Here is a 17464-nt window from a genome sequence, read left to right on the forward strand (position 1 = left end):
GCTAGTATGACTTCTTGAGGATCCACCAAATTGTGTTTTTTGTTTTTATTTTTGTTTTTTGAGACAGTGTCTCGCTCTGTCACCCAGGCTGGAGTGCAGTGGCATGATCTCGGCTCACTGCAACCTCTACCTCCCTGGTTCAAGCGATTCCCCTGCCTTAGCCTCCCAAGTAGCTGAGATTACAGGTGTGTGCCACCACACCTGGCTAATTTTTTTGTATTTTTAATAGTGACGAGGTTTCACCATGTTGGCCAGACTGGTCTCGAACTCCTGACCTCAGGCAATCTACCCGCCTCGGCCTCCCAAAGTGCTGGGATTACAGGCGTGAGCCACCGTACCCGGCCAATTGTTTTCTACAGTGTCTGCACCATTTTGTATTGCCACCAGCAGTGAACTGCATATTTGTTTTTATGTCAGTGACCCTGGTTTTTGTTTGTTTGTTGTGGATTTTCCTCCTCAGTTATAATTAGACACTAAGAGGACGGGGACTCCTATCTGATGGTTTTTGGGGAGTGGGGAGAGTTTTGTAGTCACCACTCTGGGCAGTTGTGGTCACCATATTTGCTTGATCAACTATACTTTGACTTAGTGTGATCATGATAGGCCATGTGTACGCCTGTGGAAGTTATTTTATGTTCTCTCTTTAGGCACAGTTACACCAAAAGTAATCTATGAGGAAGCAACTGACCTAGACAAATTCATCACCAATAGAGGTATTTAATGTTACACTTTGATGTCATTTCTTCAGAAATAGATATGTCATTTCTTACAAGTAACATATACCCCCAGAGTATGTATTTTTGTTAGTCATTTAAAAAGGTTCACAATCGTTAGAAAAATCTGCCAGGCGCATTTCATTTGTTCCTCGTTCTGTCTTGCTGGGCTTTAGAGTGCTCTCTGTGACGGTAAGCCTGCTCCTCCACGGTCCTGGATTCTCTGAGTTCCACCGTCCCTTCTAGTTCCAGCTTCCATGAAACTTTCCTTAAATGTTTGATAGTTAAAGAATTCTTTTTTTTTTGTTGTTTGTTTTTTTTTGAGACGGAGTTTCGTTCTTTTCGCCCAGGCTGGAGTGCGATGGCGCGATCTTGGCTCACTGCAACCTCCACCTTCTGGGTTCAAGCAATTCTCCTGCCTTAGCCTCCCAAGTAGCTGGGATTACAGGCGCCTGCCACCATATGCCCGGCTAATTTTTGTATTTTAGTAGAGACGGGGTTTCACCATGTTGGCCAGGCTGGTTTCAAACTCCTGACCTCAAGTGATCCACCTGCCTTGGTCTCCCAAAGTGCAGGGATTACAGGCATGAGCCACCGTGCCTGGCCCAGTTTGGCTAATTTTACCAGAACTTTAATTTTTAATGAAGGATACTATTTCTTTCTTTCTTTTCTTTTTTTTTTTTTAATTTGAGACAGAGTCTTGTTCTGTCGCCCAGTGCAGTAGGGTGATCTCAGCTCACTGTAACCTCTGCCTCCCGGGTTCAAGTGATTCTCATGCCTTAGCCTCCTGAGTAGCTGGGATTACAGGCACCTGCCACCACGCATGGCTAATTTTTTGTATTTTTAGTAGAGAGGAGGTTTCACTCTGTTGGCCAGGCTGGTCTTGAACTCCTGACCTCGTGATCTGCTTGCTTCGGCCTCCCAAAGTGCTGTGATTACAGGCGTGAGCCACCGTGCGTGGCCTAATTTTTGTATTTTTAGTAGAGATCGGGTTTCACCACGTTGGCCAGGCTGGTCTCAAACTCCTGACCTCAGGTGATCCACCCACCTCGGCCTCCCAAAGTGCTGGGTGTCTCTTTCTGATGTGTTGTACTTCTCAAATTTATTCATTAGCTCATCAAATGTTAGTGGAGTTCCTACGCTGTAATAGAGAACTAGACAGCGGGCCCCTGCCCTGGCGGAACTGACCCTCTGGTCTTTCATCTCACAAACATTTTACCAAGTGTGTGCTCCATGGCAAGCTATGAGCCAGGTGCTGGGGATATAGAAATGAAAGGAACAGATCTCATTCTGGGTACCATGACGGCATAGGGGAGGCAGCTAATGGTGACTTGATGGGACCAGGGCAGGCTTCCTCAAGGAAGCAGTGACCGTGCCATGTTAGGGAGCTGGAGATAGGAAGGGCAGGGGCGGGGCAGGGCATTCGGGAAAGGCCACGCAAGCAGAGAGAACGTCCCAGTAATAGAGTCAGGCTCAAAGACGGTCTTTAATTTATGAACATATGCTTGTATTTGCAGAAACTCCTTTAAATAACAGATCAGCCCCCAGAATCGTGAATGTGGAAGAACATTATATTTTCAAATGGAATAATAATACCATCAGTGATATCAATGTCAGAATTATTAGGGCAGAGATTAATGCCCACCAGAAAGGTAACTTTAATGAGGGTAGCAAACATGCTTTCACTGAAAAGTATTTTTTTTTCTCTCTTCAAGATTCTCATAATTATAACCCATAAAATTAAGTTAGACTTGTTTCTTATGTGCAAGACTTGTTTCTTGTTTCTTTATGATTTAATCAACGAGAGTATACTTTGAATGTCAAAATGCAATTTTAAGATAAAGCACTATGGAGAATAATTTCTTTTCCTAGTGAAATGGTGCACATTATATTTTTATTTTGTTTTATTTCTAGGGATAATGACACAGAGATTTGTAGTAAAATTTTTAAGCTATAATAGTGGTAATGAAGAAGAATTATCTGGAAATCCAGGTAAGATGAGTGTATACCAGTCACTGATCTTACAAACGTACTTTAGTTCAACACTCCCAGCCATCAGGATGGTTATAAGTAACTCTCTCCAATTTTAGTTTCTGACTCTGACCTTCCTTTTTCTTTATTCTCTCTCTCTCTTTTTTTTTTTTTTTTTTTGGAGACAGAGTCTTGCTCTGTTGTCCAGGTTGAAGTGCAGTGGCGCAATCTCGGCTCACTGCAATCTCCACCTCCTGGGTTCAAGAGATTTTCTTGCCTCGGCCTCCTGAGTAGCTGGGATTACAGGTACACACCACCATGCCTGGCAAATTTTTTTTTAAAATCACACAACACAGGAAGGTTTATTCATCTGCTACTTCTCCAAAGGGAGGCTTGCAGGGTTGCTCACTTTAATATAATTTTTATATTTTTAGTAGAGACAGGATTTCACCGTGTTGGCCAGGCTGGTCTTGAACTCCTGACCTCAAGTGATCTGCCCATCTCGGCCTCCCAAAGTGCAGAGATTACAGGCTTGAGCCACTGCGTCCAGCCAAGATACACTTATTATGTATACACAAGCATTCCAAAATCTGAAAAAATCCCAAACACTTCTGGTCTCAAGCATTTCGGATAAGAAATGCTCAACACCTGTATGATACAGTTAAGACAAATATGGCTAAATGTTAACAGCTGTTGATTTTGGTGTGGCTGTATTGGTGTTCATGGTATTACTTTCAACTTTTCTGTACATGTGAACATTTTCATAGTAAAATATTGGAAGCAGTAAGTTGGATTAATACGAGATGGATGGAAATATGTTCTAACAACAGACCTTGGGGTTGAATGGATTTACTAGAAAAAGGTTCTATTGAAAGGTTATGGCCTGGTGCAGTGGCTCATACCTGTAGTCTAAGCACTTTGGGAGGCTGAAGCAGGTGGATCACTTGAGGTCAGGAGTTGGAAACTAGCCTGGCCAACATGGTGAAACTCCATCTCTACTAAAAATGCAAAAAAATTAGCTGGGCATGGTGGTGGGCGCCTGTAATCCCACCTACTTGGGAGGCTGAGGCAGGAGAATAGCTTGAACCTGGGAGGTGGAGTTTGCAGTGAGCTGAGATCACACCACTGAACGCCAGCCTGGGCAACAGAGTGATACACTGTCTCAAAAAAAAAAAAAAAAAGAAAGAAAGATTACTTTGGTTTACATGTCTTTTATGAGCCCCCGTGATAAGCAGTATTGTCATTCAGCAAGTGATCCGTGACTGGCTTGATCAGAACCTTCAGTGTCTCTTGCATGAGAGGTCCAAGACTGACTCATGCCTGCAATTTACTTTTCAGGTTTTCTTGTTAAAATGTATTTTTTAAATTGAATGAATGTCCTTGTCTGTTAAAAAAATAAAAAATAAAAAAAAAAAAAAGCACCCGGGCACGGTGGCTCACATCCGTAATCCGAGCTCTTTGGGAGGCTTAGGTGGGCGGATCACCTGAGGTCAGGAGTTTGAAACCAGCCTGGCCGACATGCTGAAACTCCGTCTCTACAAAAATACAAAAATTAGCTGGGCATGATGGTGGGTGCCCAGCTACTTGGAAGGCTGAGGCGGGAGAATCGCTTGAACCCAGGAGGTGAAGGTTGCAGTGAGCCGAGTGTATGCCATTGCACTCCAGCCTGGGCGGCAGAGCCAGACTCTGTCTCAAAACAAAACAAAAACAAAAACAATGAATGAAGGTGTGCCATCTTTCTCCCAAAGGTATTTTTGAAAGCTTCGCCTATGTATTTTCTTTCCTTTTGCATGTCTCTTGTGTTATTTGCTGAGTTAGGCTTGCTGTGCTGAAGTATAGGAGGAAACAGGCTCACGCTCCTTTGTTGTGTTTGTCTAGGTTACCAACTTGGCAAGCCTGTCCGAGCTCTAAATACCAACAGGATGAATAATGTCACGACTTTATATCTTTGGCAGTCGGGTAATCCGGTTTGGTCATTATCATTAGCTCTTTGGCAAACTGATGTTAGAAGTATTACCATATTTTGAATCTAATCAAGCAATCAATTATTTTAAAGCCCGGTTGGTTTATTTAGCAGAGAGGTACATGCTGCTGAGTAACAGTGGTAGTGGTTTTTCATGCTTCTACAGCTTTGTTTTTTTTTCTTTTTTTTTTTTTTTGAGACTGAGTCTTGCTCTGTCCCCCAGGCTGTAGTACAGTGGCGCGATCTCGGCTCACCGCAAGCTCCGCCTCCCAGGTTCACGCCATTCTCCTGCCTCAGCCTCCCGAGTAGCTGGGACTACAGGCACCCGCCACCATGCCTGGCTAATGTTTTGTATTTTTAGTAGAGATGGGGTTTCACCGTGTAAGCCAGGATGGTCTCGATCTCCTGACCTCGTGATCTGCCCGCATTAGCCTTCCAAAGTGCTGGGATTACAGGCGTGAGCCACCGTGCCCGACTGCTTCTACAGCTAACATTGTTTGCACCTGAAGTGCTGGTTGCTAGTAAAAGAGATTGAAATATGAGATTGGCTTGAGAGTCCCGTGTTATTGTTGCCTGTAGCCCAGGATGGTGCTAATTAGAGACATGAAAATAACTTCATTCTGAACTGCAGGAAATCTGTGCCTCAGTGGTAATGACCCACATCTGCCAGGGGCAGTGTCACATTCTGAAGAAACCACCGCTCAGGGTCTGGGAATTCTGATACAGAAAGGCACCTTCGTTCAGCTTTGAAAGGATTAGACTAACAGTGATCTCAGTTTTTGAAAACTATAAACTTTATTTCTACTGACTGTTTTCTGTTTTTCACGAAAAACTTTGAAGTTAATCTTTACTTTTATTTAGCAAAAAGTAGCAAGAGGATAATCTTTTTCTTTTATAGCTGGAAGGGGTTTGTGTACATCAGCAACTTTCAAACCCATTTTATTTGGAGAAGATGTCCTCTCTGGATGCCTGTTAGAGGTCGGGATTAATGAAAATTGTACTCAGCTCAGGTGAGTGTTTCATTGATGAATTTATCGGCAATGTGAATGGTTTGCCTAAAATTAATTCACTACATGAATATCAAAGACAACATGAATATGAAAAATTAGAGTCCATTAAAATGTGTGAAAGTGATAATAAATACAGATGTAATACAATTTAGAGTTGATTCAAACATCAATATGAGGGAAAATTGACCTTTTTCTTGGGACTAAAGCCAGTTCATCCACGTTTAAGCAAATTTAATCCACATTTAAGCAGATTTCTCTGCCAAAGTTTGTTCAGCTCATTGGAACCTTTTTCGTTGTTGTGTGGGTTTTTCTGTTGAGATGGCAAGTCTCACTTTGTCACCTAGGCTGGAGTGCAGTGGTGTGATCTCGGCTCATTCAGTTTCTGCCTCCCCAGTTCAAGCAATTCTCCTGCCTTAGCCTCCCTAGCAGCTGGGATTACAGACATGCACCACCACACCTGGCTGATTTTTTTTGGTATTTTTAGTAGAGACGGGGTTTCACCATGTTGATCTCAAACTCCTAACCTCAAGTGACCTTGCCCACCTTGGCCTCCCAGAGTGCTGGGATTACAGGTGTGGGCCACGGTACCTGGCCTCATTGGAACCTTCTACTCCTAGAGTTATGAAAAAGGCCAGAGCAAAATATAATTGGGGTGATTAACTTTTTTTTTTTCTTTTGAGACAGTGTCTCACTGTGTTGCCCAGGCTGGGGTGCAGTGGTGCAATCATGGCTTACTGCAGCCCCAACCTCCCTAGGCTCAGGTGGTCCTCCACCTGTCTTGGCCTCCTAAAGTGCTGGGATTACAGGTGTGAGCCACTCTGCCGGCCTATATTCTGTTTGTTGTTGTTGTTGTTGTTTGTTTGTTTTTTGAGACAGAGTTTAACTCTTGTTGCCTAGGCTGGAGTGCAATGGCATAATCTCGGCTCACTGCAGCCTCCACCTCCCAGGTTCAAGTGATTCTCCTGCCTCAGCCTCTCGAGTAGCTGGGATTACAGGCATGCACCACCTCGCCTGGCTAATTTTGTATTTTTAGTAGAGACGGGGTTTCTCCATGTTGGTCGGGCTGGTCTCAAACTCCCGACCTCAGGTGATCTGCCTGCCTCAGCCTCCTAAAGTGCTGGGGTTATAGGTGTGAGCCAGTGCGCCCAGCCTCATTTTTTTTTATTTATTTATTTTTGACAGTAGCCATACTGATAGATACTAAGTGATATCTCATTGTGGTTTTGATTGCATGCATTCTTTCTGGGCTTGTTTTTTGAGACACGGTCTCACTCCATACCCAGACTGGAGTGCAGTGGTGTGATCACAGCCCATTGCAGCCTGACTCTCTCTAGCTCAGGTGATCCTCCCACTTCAGCCTCCTGAGTATCTTGGAGTACAGGTGTGTGCTGCAATGCCTGGCTGATTTTTCATGTTTTTTGTGGAGATGGGGTTTCACCATGTTGCTCAGGCTGGTCTCAAACTCCTGGGCTCAAATGATCCTCCTGCCTTGGCCTCCCAAAGTGCTGGGGTGACAAGCGTGAGCCATTATGACCAGCCTGCGTGCATTCTTACACACATTTTATCTGTTACATATCCCAAGATGTGTAGTTCTTTGGGAAGCAGGAAGAAAATGGGGGAGACATTGAGAAGTTAAGGAAAACTGGTAGAAATTATTAGCAGCAGCTCCTGATTATGGGTTGTGAGGCCTGAGTCCATGGGCACAGTCCCTCTCCTGCAGTTCATGAGATTTGTACCCTCCAGTGACAGTACTGGGAAGGAGGGATGCTACGTTCCAACTCTTAGTCTTCATTTAATTTTATGACTCAAAATTCCAGCTAGATATTTAGGTTACTTTTACTGTTGGATCACTCTGGCCTACAAATTTATCCTGGTAACTTGATGTGTGCTCTAACTACCTCCTAAGTTTGGTGACAGTCGGCAGTCTGTGAACCACGTGATTCCTAACTTAAGTTGCTAACATTTTTTTTTTTTTTTGAGACAAGGTCTTGCTCTGTCACCTAGGCTGGAGTGCAGTGGTACGATCTCAGCTCACTAGCCTTTACCCCACAAGGCTTATGCGCTTCTGCCACTTCAGCCTCCCGAGTAGTTGGAACTATAGGTGCACGCCACCATGCCTGGCTAATTTTTGTATTTTTTGCAGAGGCAGGGTTTCACCCTGTTGCCCAGGCTGGTCTTGAACTCCTGAGCTCCAGCAATCCTCCCACCTCAGCCTCCCAACGGGTTGGGATTACAGGTGTGAGCCACTGCACTCAGCTAAGTTACTAACATTTTAAGTCTAAAGTAGAAGATTGCTTCTGTATGTCCTCCCCCAGCTGTGTAGGTCCATCCTGGGAAGGCCATCAAACACACCTAGTCCATGGGTGACATCCAGCCAGTTTTTAATGCCAGTTCCTCTGGCAGTTTTTTATTTAGGCACTCGGAAGTGAAACCCGGACGTTCACTGGAAAGGACTTTAGGACAAGACCTGCTGGCCATGAGCTAAGAATGCCTTACTCTTTTGCAGGGAGAATGCTGTTGAAAGACTTGATTCATTAATACAAGCGACTCACGTTGCAATGAGAGGCAACTCCGATTACACTGATCTTAGTGATGGCTGGCTCGAAATAATACGTAAGTCAAACCCGGGTATAATAAAGCCTGTAACTTGGTTGCTATGACTACCAACTGTAGTCTCAGCATTAGAGCCCAACCCAGTAGGTCACCTTCCTGAGGCTTAACTGTGGCTTAACTGGACATCTGCCCAGGGGTTAGCTCTCCAGTCAGGAAACTTGGCATATCTTTTTCTTCTTATTCATGATGACTTTTTTTTGTTTGTTTTTTTTTGAGGCATTCTGTCACCCAGGCTGGAGTGCAGTGGTACAATCATAGCTTATTGCAGCCTCATCCTCTCAGGCTCAAGGGATCCTCCCACCTGAGCCTCCCAAGTAGCTGGCACCACAGGTGTGCACCACCACATCTGGCTAATGTTTTGTATTATTTGTAGAGATGGGTTTTGCCATCTTGCCCAGGCTGGTCATTAACTCCTGGGCTTAAGTGATCTGCCCACCCCAACCTCTCAAAGTGTTGGGATTACAGCATGAGCCACTGTGCCTGGCCAACAACAGTCTTTGTAAAAGAAAGTCTAGGCTGGGAGCAGTGGCTCACGCCTATAATCCCAGCGCTTTGGGAGGCCAATGCAAGAGGATTGCTTGAGGCCAGGAGTTTTTTTTTTTTTTTTTTTTTTTGAGATGGAGTCTTGTTCTTGTCACCCAGGCTGGAGTGCAATGGCACAGTGTCGACTCACTGCAACCTCCGCCTCCTGGGTTCAGGAGATTCTCCTGCCTCAGCCTCCCAAGTAGCTGGGATTACAGGCGCCTGCCACCACGCCTGGCTAATTTTTGATTTTTTTAATAGAGACGGGGTTTCACCATGTTGGCCAGGCTGGTCTTGAACTCCTGACTTCGTGATTCACCTGCCTCGGCCTCCCAAAGTGCTGGGATTACAGGCGTGAGCCACCGCACCTGGCTGAGGCCAGGAGTTTAAGACCAGCCTGGGCAACATAGTGAGACCTTGTGTCTACGAAAAAATTTTTTAATTTAGTTGGGTGTGGTGGCATGTCCCTACAGTCCCTGCTACTTGGGATGCCGAGGAAAGAGGATTGCTTGAGCCTAGGAGTTTGAGGCTACAGTGAGCTCTGATTACACCATTGCACTCCAATCTGGATGACAGAGCAGGATCCTGACTCTAAAAATAAAACAAAACAAAATAAAATACATTAAAACAAAGTCCAAGCGAGGTTTTAAGATTTTTAGTGCACTTCAGTTTGAATTGCTGTTTTTGATTGCCAGGAATACAGGCATTTGAGAATTGACTTTGTAATTTATAAAGCTAATTTTGTTAACTTAAAAGAAAATAAAGTGATTGAAAATATTGTGATAGAAGCCAGACACAAAAGACCACATATTGTATGGCTCAATTTATATGCAGTGTCCAGAATGGGCAATGTATAGAGACAGCAGATTAGTGGATGCTGGAGGTGGAGGAGTTGGGAGGAAATGGGGAGAGACTGCTGTGGGTAAAGGATTTCTTCGCAGAGTGATAAAATGTTCTAAAATAGAATCTGCTGAGTGTTACACAGCTTTGTGATTATACCAGAAACCATTGAATTGCACACTTTAAGTGGGTGGATTGTATAGTATGTGAATTATATCTCACTAAAGTGGTCAAGAAAGAAAGTAATTAAGGTGCCACAGATCTAATAATAGCAGGGATCATGGGGGCGAGATAAAAAGACTTGACAGCCCAGTGCCTTTGGCCAAAGGTATTTGCAGTGTTGAACTGGCAAGTAGATCGTACACAAAGGGAAGAAGATATACCACACGTACATGGAATAAAGGTAAACCCGACTTTAAAGCTTCTTCACCAGGCCCGATTTCACCTCCGAATCCAAAATGTCTTTAGAGTCATGGAGATCCAGCTCATCGGGTTATGTTGGAGAGGCCTAAGGTCCCAGTGAGTTTTGGCAGAGCTTGAATGAAAACCTGGAGTTCCAACCTCTTTCCTCTGTTCCCCGGTAGCAAGTTAGGTAACGTCTTCCCAGTTTCTTGGGGAGTCTTGAGTGTGTAAATACTTGGAACAGAAAGCTTTTTTAATTGAGCTAATTAATGGAATTGCCTTTTGGGACCAGAAAGTGCCCAATGAGTGTGTGCATCTGCTTTGCCCCTGCCCTGCTCTCCCTGCAGATGCTGCTGTGCCCCCTCTCCTCTGCCTGGGGGGTGGGGATCAGCCCTCTGGATCCTGCCCTCGCCCTTTGCATCCCCTCTGAGGTCAGCTAGGCTCAGTGGGCTGGAATTCACACAAGGGCCCATACGGACACATATCTGTATTGTGCCCACTCCTTGTGATTGGGGGCACGGTGATGAGGGCCCTCCCTTCCCCCTCTGTGGTCATGGATCATGTGATATGTCTGTGAGCTCAGGGTGCCCCAGACCACTCTCTGACTCGGGGAGGGAGTCCTGTTGGACCCGCATCCCAACGGGGCACTCAGGCTGCTGTTTGCTCATCCAGCTGGTGCTCAAGGCACTGGGCCCAGACCTAGATCCTCATTTGCAAACGGAACCCAGAGGTCGAGCTTGTTAAGCCCTGGACTCTGCCACCCAGGCCAGCTAGATAGGCTGTGGAATGACCCTGAGGGCTGCAGAAAAGTCAGCACTTGGGAAAGAAACCATAGGGAAAATGTCCAGACAGAGAACCCAGGTTGATGAGGTACGAAATCAGTGTGGTGATGACATTTTGTTGCCTTCAAGGTGGAAGGAATTAGCTTTTATTTCATGTCTGAGCCAAAAAGCAACCTTGGTCCAGGTTAATAAGCAGAAGAGAAGTGGTGTTGACACATGTATAAGGAAATTAGACATAAAACAGTGTTACTGACCTTCGGAATCCCTGAAGGAGCAAAGAACCCCCTTCAGAGGAGCCATAGAACCTACCCCACTTCCTCTCATTGACCTTGCTAGGTTTTCTCCAAGATGAATGAATATTAATTTCTCATTCAATTTCATTCTCTTCCAATTGTATTAATACGATAGTAACATTAGGAAATTACTTACTTTAATACATACTAATTAAAGTTGTCAGTATGGATTTTGTTTTATTATTATTATTTTTCAATTATTACCTTTTTTTTTTTTTTTTGAGATGGAGTCTCACTCTGTCGCCCAGGCTGGAGTGCGTGGCACGATCTTGGCTCACTGCAACCTCCACCTCCTGGGTTCCAGTGATTCTCCTGCCTCAGCCTCCCAAGTAGCTGGGATTACAGGCCCCACCATCACACCTAGCCAATTTTGTATTTTTAGTAGAGATGGGGTTTCACCATGTTGGCCAGGCTGGTCTTGAACTCCTGACCTCAGGTTATCCACCCACCTCGGCCTCCCAAAGTGTTGGGATTACAGGCGTGAGCCACCATGCCTGGCTGATTTTTATTTTTATTTTTTGAGATGAGGTTCTCACTCTGTCGTCCAGGCTGGAGTATAGTGGCACCATGCCATCGTGGCTCACTGCAGCCTCGACTTCCCAGGCTGATGCAATCCTCTCACCTCAGCCTCCTGGGTAGCTGGGACTACAGGTGTGTGCCACCATGCCTGGCTATTTTTTTTTCTCTAAGAGACAGGGTTTTGCCATGTTGCCCAGGCTGGTCTGAAACTCCTGGGTTCAAGCAGGTGCTTCTACCTTAACCTCCCAAAGTGCTAGGATTATAGGCATGAGCCACTGTGTCTGGCCTAAAGTTGTTAGTATGGATTTTAAATGTCTTACAGAGCTTCCACTAGAACTGTGACTGCATGGAATAACGATGGCATTTTACTGCAATTATATACGTTTCTGTTAAAAGGCTGGGTAGATTTCAGTGAGAGCTTGGAAACTGAATCATGACTTATGGCTTTAATATGTGGGTCAGGGCTTTTAAGTTCCAGTGACTGGCTAACATAGGAAACTTTTTTTCTTTTTTTTTTGAGATGGAGTCTCACTCTGTCGCCAGGCTGCAGTGCAGTGGCACAATCTTGGCTCACTGCAACCTCTACCTCCTGGGTTCAAGCAATTCTCCTGCCTCAACCTCCCAAGTACCTGGAACTACAAGCGAGCACCACCACGCCCAGCTAATTTTTGTACTTTTAGTAGAGACAGGGTTTCACCATGTTGGCCAGAATGGTCTCAATCTCTTGACATCATGATCTGCCCGCCTCAGCCTCCCAAAATGCTGGGATTACGGGCATGAGCCACTGCACCCGGCCCATACAAGGAAACATTTTAAACACAATTTTTATTTTTATTTTTTTTATTTTTGTTGTTGTTGTTGTTGTTGAGACAGAGTCTCGCTTTGTCGCCCAGACTAGAGTGCAGTGGCCGGATCTCAGCTCACTGCAAGCTCCGCCTCCCAGGTTCACTCCATTCTCCTGCCTCAGCCTCCCAAGTATCTGGGACTACAGATGCCCGCCACCTCGCCCGGCTAGGTTTTTGTATTTTTTAGTAGAGACGGGGTTTCACCGTGTTAGCCAGGATGGTCTCCTGACCTTGTGATCCGCCCGTCTCGGCCTCCCAAAGTGCTGGGATTACAGGCTTGAGCCACCGCGCCCGGCCAACACAATTTTTATTAGTGCCATCCTATGCCTTGTAGACTTTAAGGGATAACACAGTTATGGAGTGACAAGTAACTAGAGCCTGTAAGAGACTAAAGCCTCACTGATGTGATGCCTGCCTGATATTATTCCCCATTTTGGTTATTATGACATTGTAGGAAAACTTATCACATTATATCTTTGAGAAGTGCCTAACTTAACATTTCTATAGGTGTAGATGCCCCTGACCCAGGTGCAGACCCACCGGCTAGCAGTTTGAATGGCATCTGCCTGGACGTTCCTGCTCGGCTGAGCATCCGCATTCTCATCTCGGATGCTGGTGCAGTGGAAGGGATTACTCAGCAGGAGATACTTGGTGTAGAGACAAGGTATGATCACATCTTGGATCACTGTAGTTTAGAGAGAGTCAGGAAAGTTGAGAGTGTTCCGAACAATAGGGAAACGTTTGTTTAGAAACTGATTATTTATTTATAACTTGCAATTATTAGCAAGATGTTTATATGGACATATGGAATATGTATGAACTATGTGTATAATGGAGACTTATTCTCACAAGTATTTATAAAGCCATGTGTAAGAGAGTCTGCAAGGTATTTTAGGGAGTACAAAGATGAATAAAGGGCTACTTATTGCTAAGTACATTTTGAAATCCATGAATGTAACTGATATGCTGGTCAGATAATATTGTCTGTGGTTAGAGACTTTGGCAGCAGATAGGTTCAAATCACGGCTGTCCCACTTAGGAGCTGTGCGGCACTGGCCAATTACTTAACCTTTCTGAGCTGTAGTTTCCTCCTCTGTAATATGGTGATAATACCTTTATGTAACAACCCTCTATCAGATTTTTTTTTTTTTTGAGATGGAGTCTTGCTCTGTCTCCAGGCTGGAGTGCAGTGGCAATATCTCTTGTCACTGCAACCTCCGACTCTGTGGTTCAAGTGATTCTCCTGCCTCAGCCTCCTGAGTAGCTAGGATTACAGGCATGTGCCACCACATCCAGCTAATTTTTGTATTTTTAGTAAAGACAGGGTTTCACCCTGTTGGCCAGGATGGTCTCGATCTCCTGACCTCGTGATCCACCCACCTTGGCCTCCCAAAGTGCTGGTATTACAGGCGTGAGCCACCATGCCCAGCCTGCCTCCATCAGTTTTAAGTGACAGGTGCCCAGTTCATACTGACTGAAGCAAAAAGGGGAATTTATTGGTTCAAGTTCAGAGTAATCCACATACTGCTAGTTCATGATTCCTGGTTCCAGTGTGGTCAGGGATCTTTTTGTTTTCGTGTCTCAGCTCCTCTTCCTTTGGGTTGGCTTCATTCTCAGGGAGGTTCTCCTCAAGAGATGGCAAAGATGGGCACTAGCAATCCAGGCTGATGTCACTGCAGCAAGTCCAGTGGGGAGAAAGCCTCTTTCCTCCTCTTTTCTTTTCTTCTTTCTTTCTTTCTTTCTTTCTTTCTTTCTTTCTTTCTTTCTTTCTTTCTTTCTTTCTTTCTTTCTTTCTTTCTTTCTCTCTCTCTCTCTCTCTTTCTTTCTTTCTTTCTCTCTCTGTCTTTCTGTCTTTCTCTTTCTTTCTCTCTCTCTCTCTCTCTTTCTCTCTCTCTCTCTCTTTCTCTCTCTCTCTCTTTCTTTCTTTTTTTTTTTTTTTGAGACGAAGTTTAGTTCTTGTTGCCCAGGCTGGAGTGCAGTGGCGCCATCTCGGTTCTCCCCAACCTCTACCTCCTGGGTTCAAGCTATTCTCTTGCCTCAGCCTCCTGAGTAGCTGGGGTTACAGGCATGCGGCACCACGCCCAGCTAATTTTGTATTTTTAGTAGAGATGGGGTTTCTCCATGTTGGTCAGGCTGGTCTTAAACTCCCGACCTCAGGTGATCTGCCCACCTCAGCCTCCCAAAGTGCTGGGATTCCAGGCATGAGCCACCAGGCCCGGCCCCTCCTCTTTCTCAAAATAGATCTGGGCAGACTTTCATTGGTTCAGTTTGGGTCATGTGCTCCTTTCTGAACCAATCCCTATGACTGGGGCAATGGGCAGCTCTTATTGGCTAGGCTCAGGTGATGGGTGCACCTCTGGATTAGGGCCAGTCCCTTCTGGTCCGCTGAACTGGGAATGGAGAGTGGTGACTCTGCAAGGGAAAATGGGAGTGCAGTTACCACCTTTGCAGTACTCTTTTGAGGATAACACGAGATGGTGTGTTGCAAGCAAGTTATCTCTGTGCCTCGAACGTGGAAAGCCCTCAATAAGTGGCTAGCTGCTGCTTTTATTATTATATCGTTTGAGAAAAACAGGTGATGAACAAAGGTACCTTTGATAGCACCTGTATAAAATGCACTGGCTGGAGAGGAGTGAGACTGACAGGACTGGCAGATGTCACCGGGCGACAGGCCCATGAGGGGTTATTAGGAGTTTCTCTTCTCCTTGGATCTGTCTGTCGAAATGGACAAAGACAGTGGACAAATACAAAGAAAAAACAGCACAGGTAGAATGTGAAACTTCTTAAGAGAACCTCAGGTTGTATTGTGATTGCATCTGTTACCTGCTGTTCTTGGTGGAATAGAACTGAATGGTGGCTATGCTGACCATGTGATCTTTCCCTCCTAGGTTCTCCTCAGTGAACTGGCAGTACCAGTGTGGGCTTACCTGTGAGCACAAGGCCGACCTTCTCCCTATCAGTGCATCTGTCCAGTTTATTAAAATTCCTGCACAGTTACCCCGCCCCCTGACAAGGTACTCCAGTTGGTCACCTAGTGGACATTAGGAAGCAGAAAAATATATATTTGAAAATTGGAAGTTTATTCCTTTAATCAAGTTCTGATACTTTTTTCACTTGTAGTTTTTGTAATCCTCTAAAATGTTTTCTAGATTCCAGATCAATTATACAGAGTATGACTGCAACAGAAATGAGGTGTGTTGGCCGCAGCTTCTATATCCATGGACTCAGTATTATCAAGGTAGGGTGAAACAGATTTCCATGACCAATTATGTTATGTCAGTTTTAAAAACAATTTAAAATGATGTCTAAATGTTACAGAAAGCGTAAAACATATAGAAACTTAAAAAAATTTACAGATAATATTGCCACTTGGAAGTGATCACCATTACTGTTGAGGCTTAGTTTATTTCTACCTACACTGTTTTTTTTTAGACAGAGTCTTTCTGTGTCACCCTGGCTGGAGTGCAGTGGCAGAATCTCAGCTCACTGCAACCATTGCCTCCTGGGTTCAGATGATTCTCATGCCTCAGCCTCTGGAGTAGCTGGGATTACAGCACCAACACACCGGGCTATTTTTGTATTTTTAGTAGAGACGGGGTTTCACCATGTTGGCCAGGCTGGTCTCGAACTAGCTTCAAGTGATCTGCCTTCCTTGGCCTCCCAAAGTGTTAGGATTGCAAGAGTGAGCCACCACGCCCAGCCTATACCTACACTGTTATCACAAGAGTTAAGAAATACTGCTGCTTAATTTTGTCCATTGTTTTTCAGGGGAGCCGCATTCTCAATGTGTTGCCAAGGGCTTACTGTTGCTGTTGTTCCTCACATTGGCCATGTTTCTCAGCAACCCCTGGACCAGAATATGCAAAGCCTATAGTTAGACAACCACCTGGCCTTTTTTTTTTTTTTTTTTTTTTAGATGGAGTTTTGCTCTTGTTGCCTAGGCTGGAGTGCAATGGCGTGATCTCAGCTCACCGCAACCTCCTCCTCCTGGGTTCAAGCGATTCTCCTGCCTCAGCCTCCGGAGAGTTGGGATTACAGGCACGTACCACCATGCCTGGCTAATTTTGTATTTTTAGTAGAGACAGGGTTCCACCATATTGGCCAGGCTGCTCTCGAACTCCTGACCTCGTGATCCACCCATCTCAGCCTCCTAAAGTGCTGAGATTACTGGCATGAGTCACCGCACCTGGCCTTTTTTGTTTTTTTTTTTTTTTTTTTTGAGACGGGGTCTCACTCTGTCACCCAGGCTGGAGTGCAGTGCACAATCTCAGCTCACTGCAATCTCTGCCTCCCAAGCAATCTTCCCACCTCAGCCTCCGGTGTAGCTGGGACTACAGATTCTCCACCACGCCTGGCTGTATTTTTGGTAAAGACGGGGTTTCGCCATGTTGTCCAGGCTGGTCTGTAACTCCTGAGCTCAAATGATCTGCCCACCTCGGCCTCCCAAAGTGCTGGGATCACAGATGTGAGCCACTGTGTCCGGTCCATCTGACTTCTCAAAGACTTTAGACCTTGACTTCAGTGATTTGTTGTAGTCTTGTATGCTTCTCTATAAAATTTTAATAAATGAAATGTCTTATTTTTGTAGAAAATTTTTATTAAGTGCCCTGTGACTTTAATTCATATATGTAGCTATCCGATGCAGAATGAATATTCTCATCACTGGCCTGACTGAGTAAAATGCATGAGAAGAACTCAAGAAATGTTAGAAATTTTAGCTTATCACAAATTAGTTAAAGTCATAGGAGTTTTATTTATACCAGAGAGAAACAGTCTTTTCTTTAGTTTTTAATACATTCGTGTTGATTGATGTTTCCCATATTCCATAGAAAGGATTAAGAATTCTTAAAAATGTATATAATACAAAAACACAAAATAATTGATGGGGAAAGATGTGGGCGCTGCAGGAGGAAAATAAGAGAAAAGTAAAACAAAACCAGGGGCACATGAAAGTGCCCAAAATATATGCCAAAGGTTGTATTTAGCAGAAG

The 17464-nt window shown here is 44.7% G+C and overlaps 1 protein-coding gene across 5 annotated transcripts in view; it reads left to right on the forward strand.

Moving 5' to 3' along the window:
- TCTN2 (tectonic family member 2) overlaps positions 1-17065 on the forward strand; it is a 37784-nt gene extending 20719 nt beyond the window's left edge. For 3 of the 5 annotated variants that reach the window (XM_005595209.3, XM_074008331.1, XM_005595210.3), the window contains 10 exons: positions 648-713; positions 2231-2365; positions 2628-2705; positions 4563-4643; positions 5546-5657; positions 8164-8270; positions 12981-13137; positions 15362-15487; positions 15623-15711; positions 16242-17065. In XM_005595209.3, coding sequence (XP_005595266.1) covers positions 648-713; positions 2231-2365; positions 2628-2705; positions 4563-4643; positions 5546-5657; positions 8164-8270; positions 12981-13137; positions 15362-15487; positions 15623-15711; positions 16242-16351 — 1061 coding nt within the window. In that variant the 3' untranslated portion in view covers positions 16352-17065. The remainder of the gene's footprint in view (positions 1-647; positions 714-2230; positions 2366-2627; positions 2706-4562; positions 4644-5545; positions 5658-8163; positions 8271-12980; positions 13138-15361; positions 15488-15622; positions 15712-16241) is intronic. The other 2 variants (XM_005595211.4, XM_074008330.1) reach the window with 1 other exon arrangement.
- Positions 17066-17464: the final 399 nt, after the last annotated feature.

Source organism: Macaca fascicularis, chromosome 11 (genome assembly GCF_037993035.2).
Source record: "Macaca fascicularis isolate 582-1 chromosome 11, T2T-MFA8v1.1".
NCBI lineage: Eukaryota > Metazoa > Chordata > Mammalia > Primates > Cercopithecidae > Macaca > Macaca fascicularis.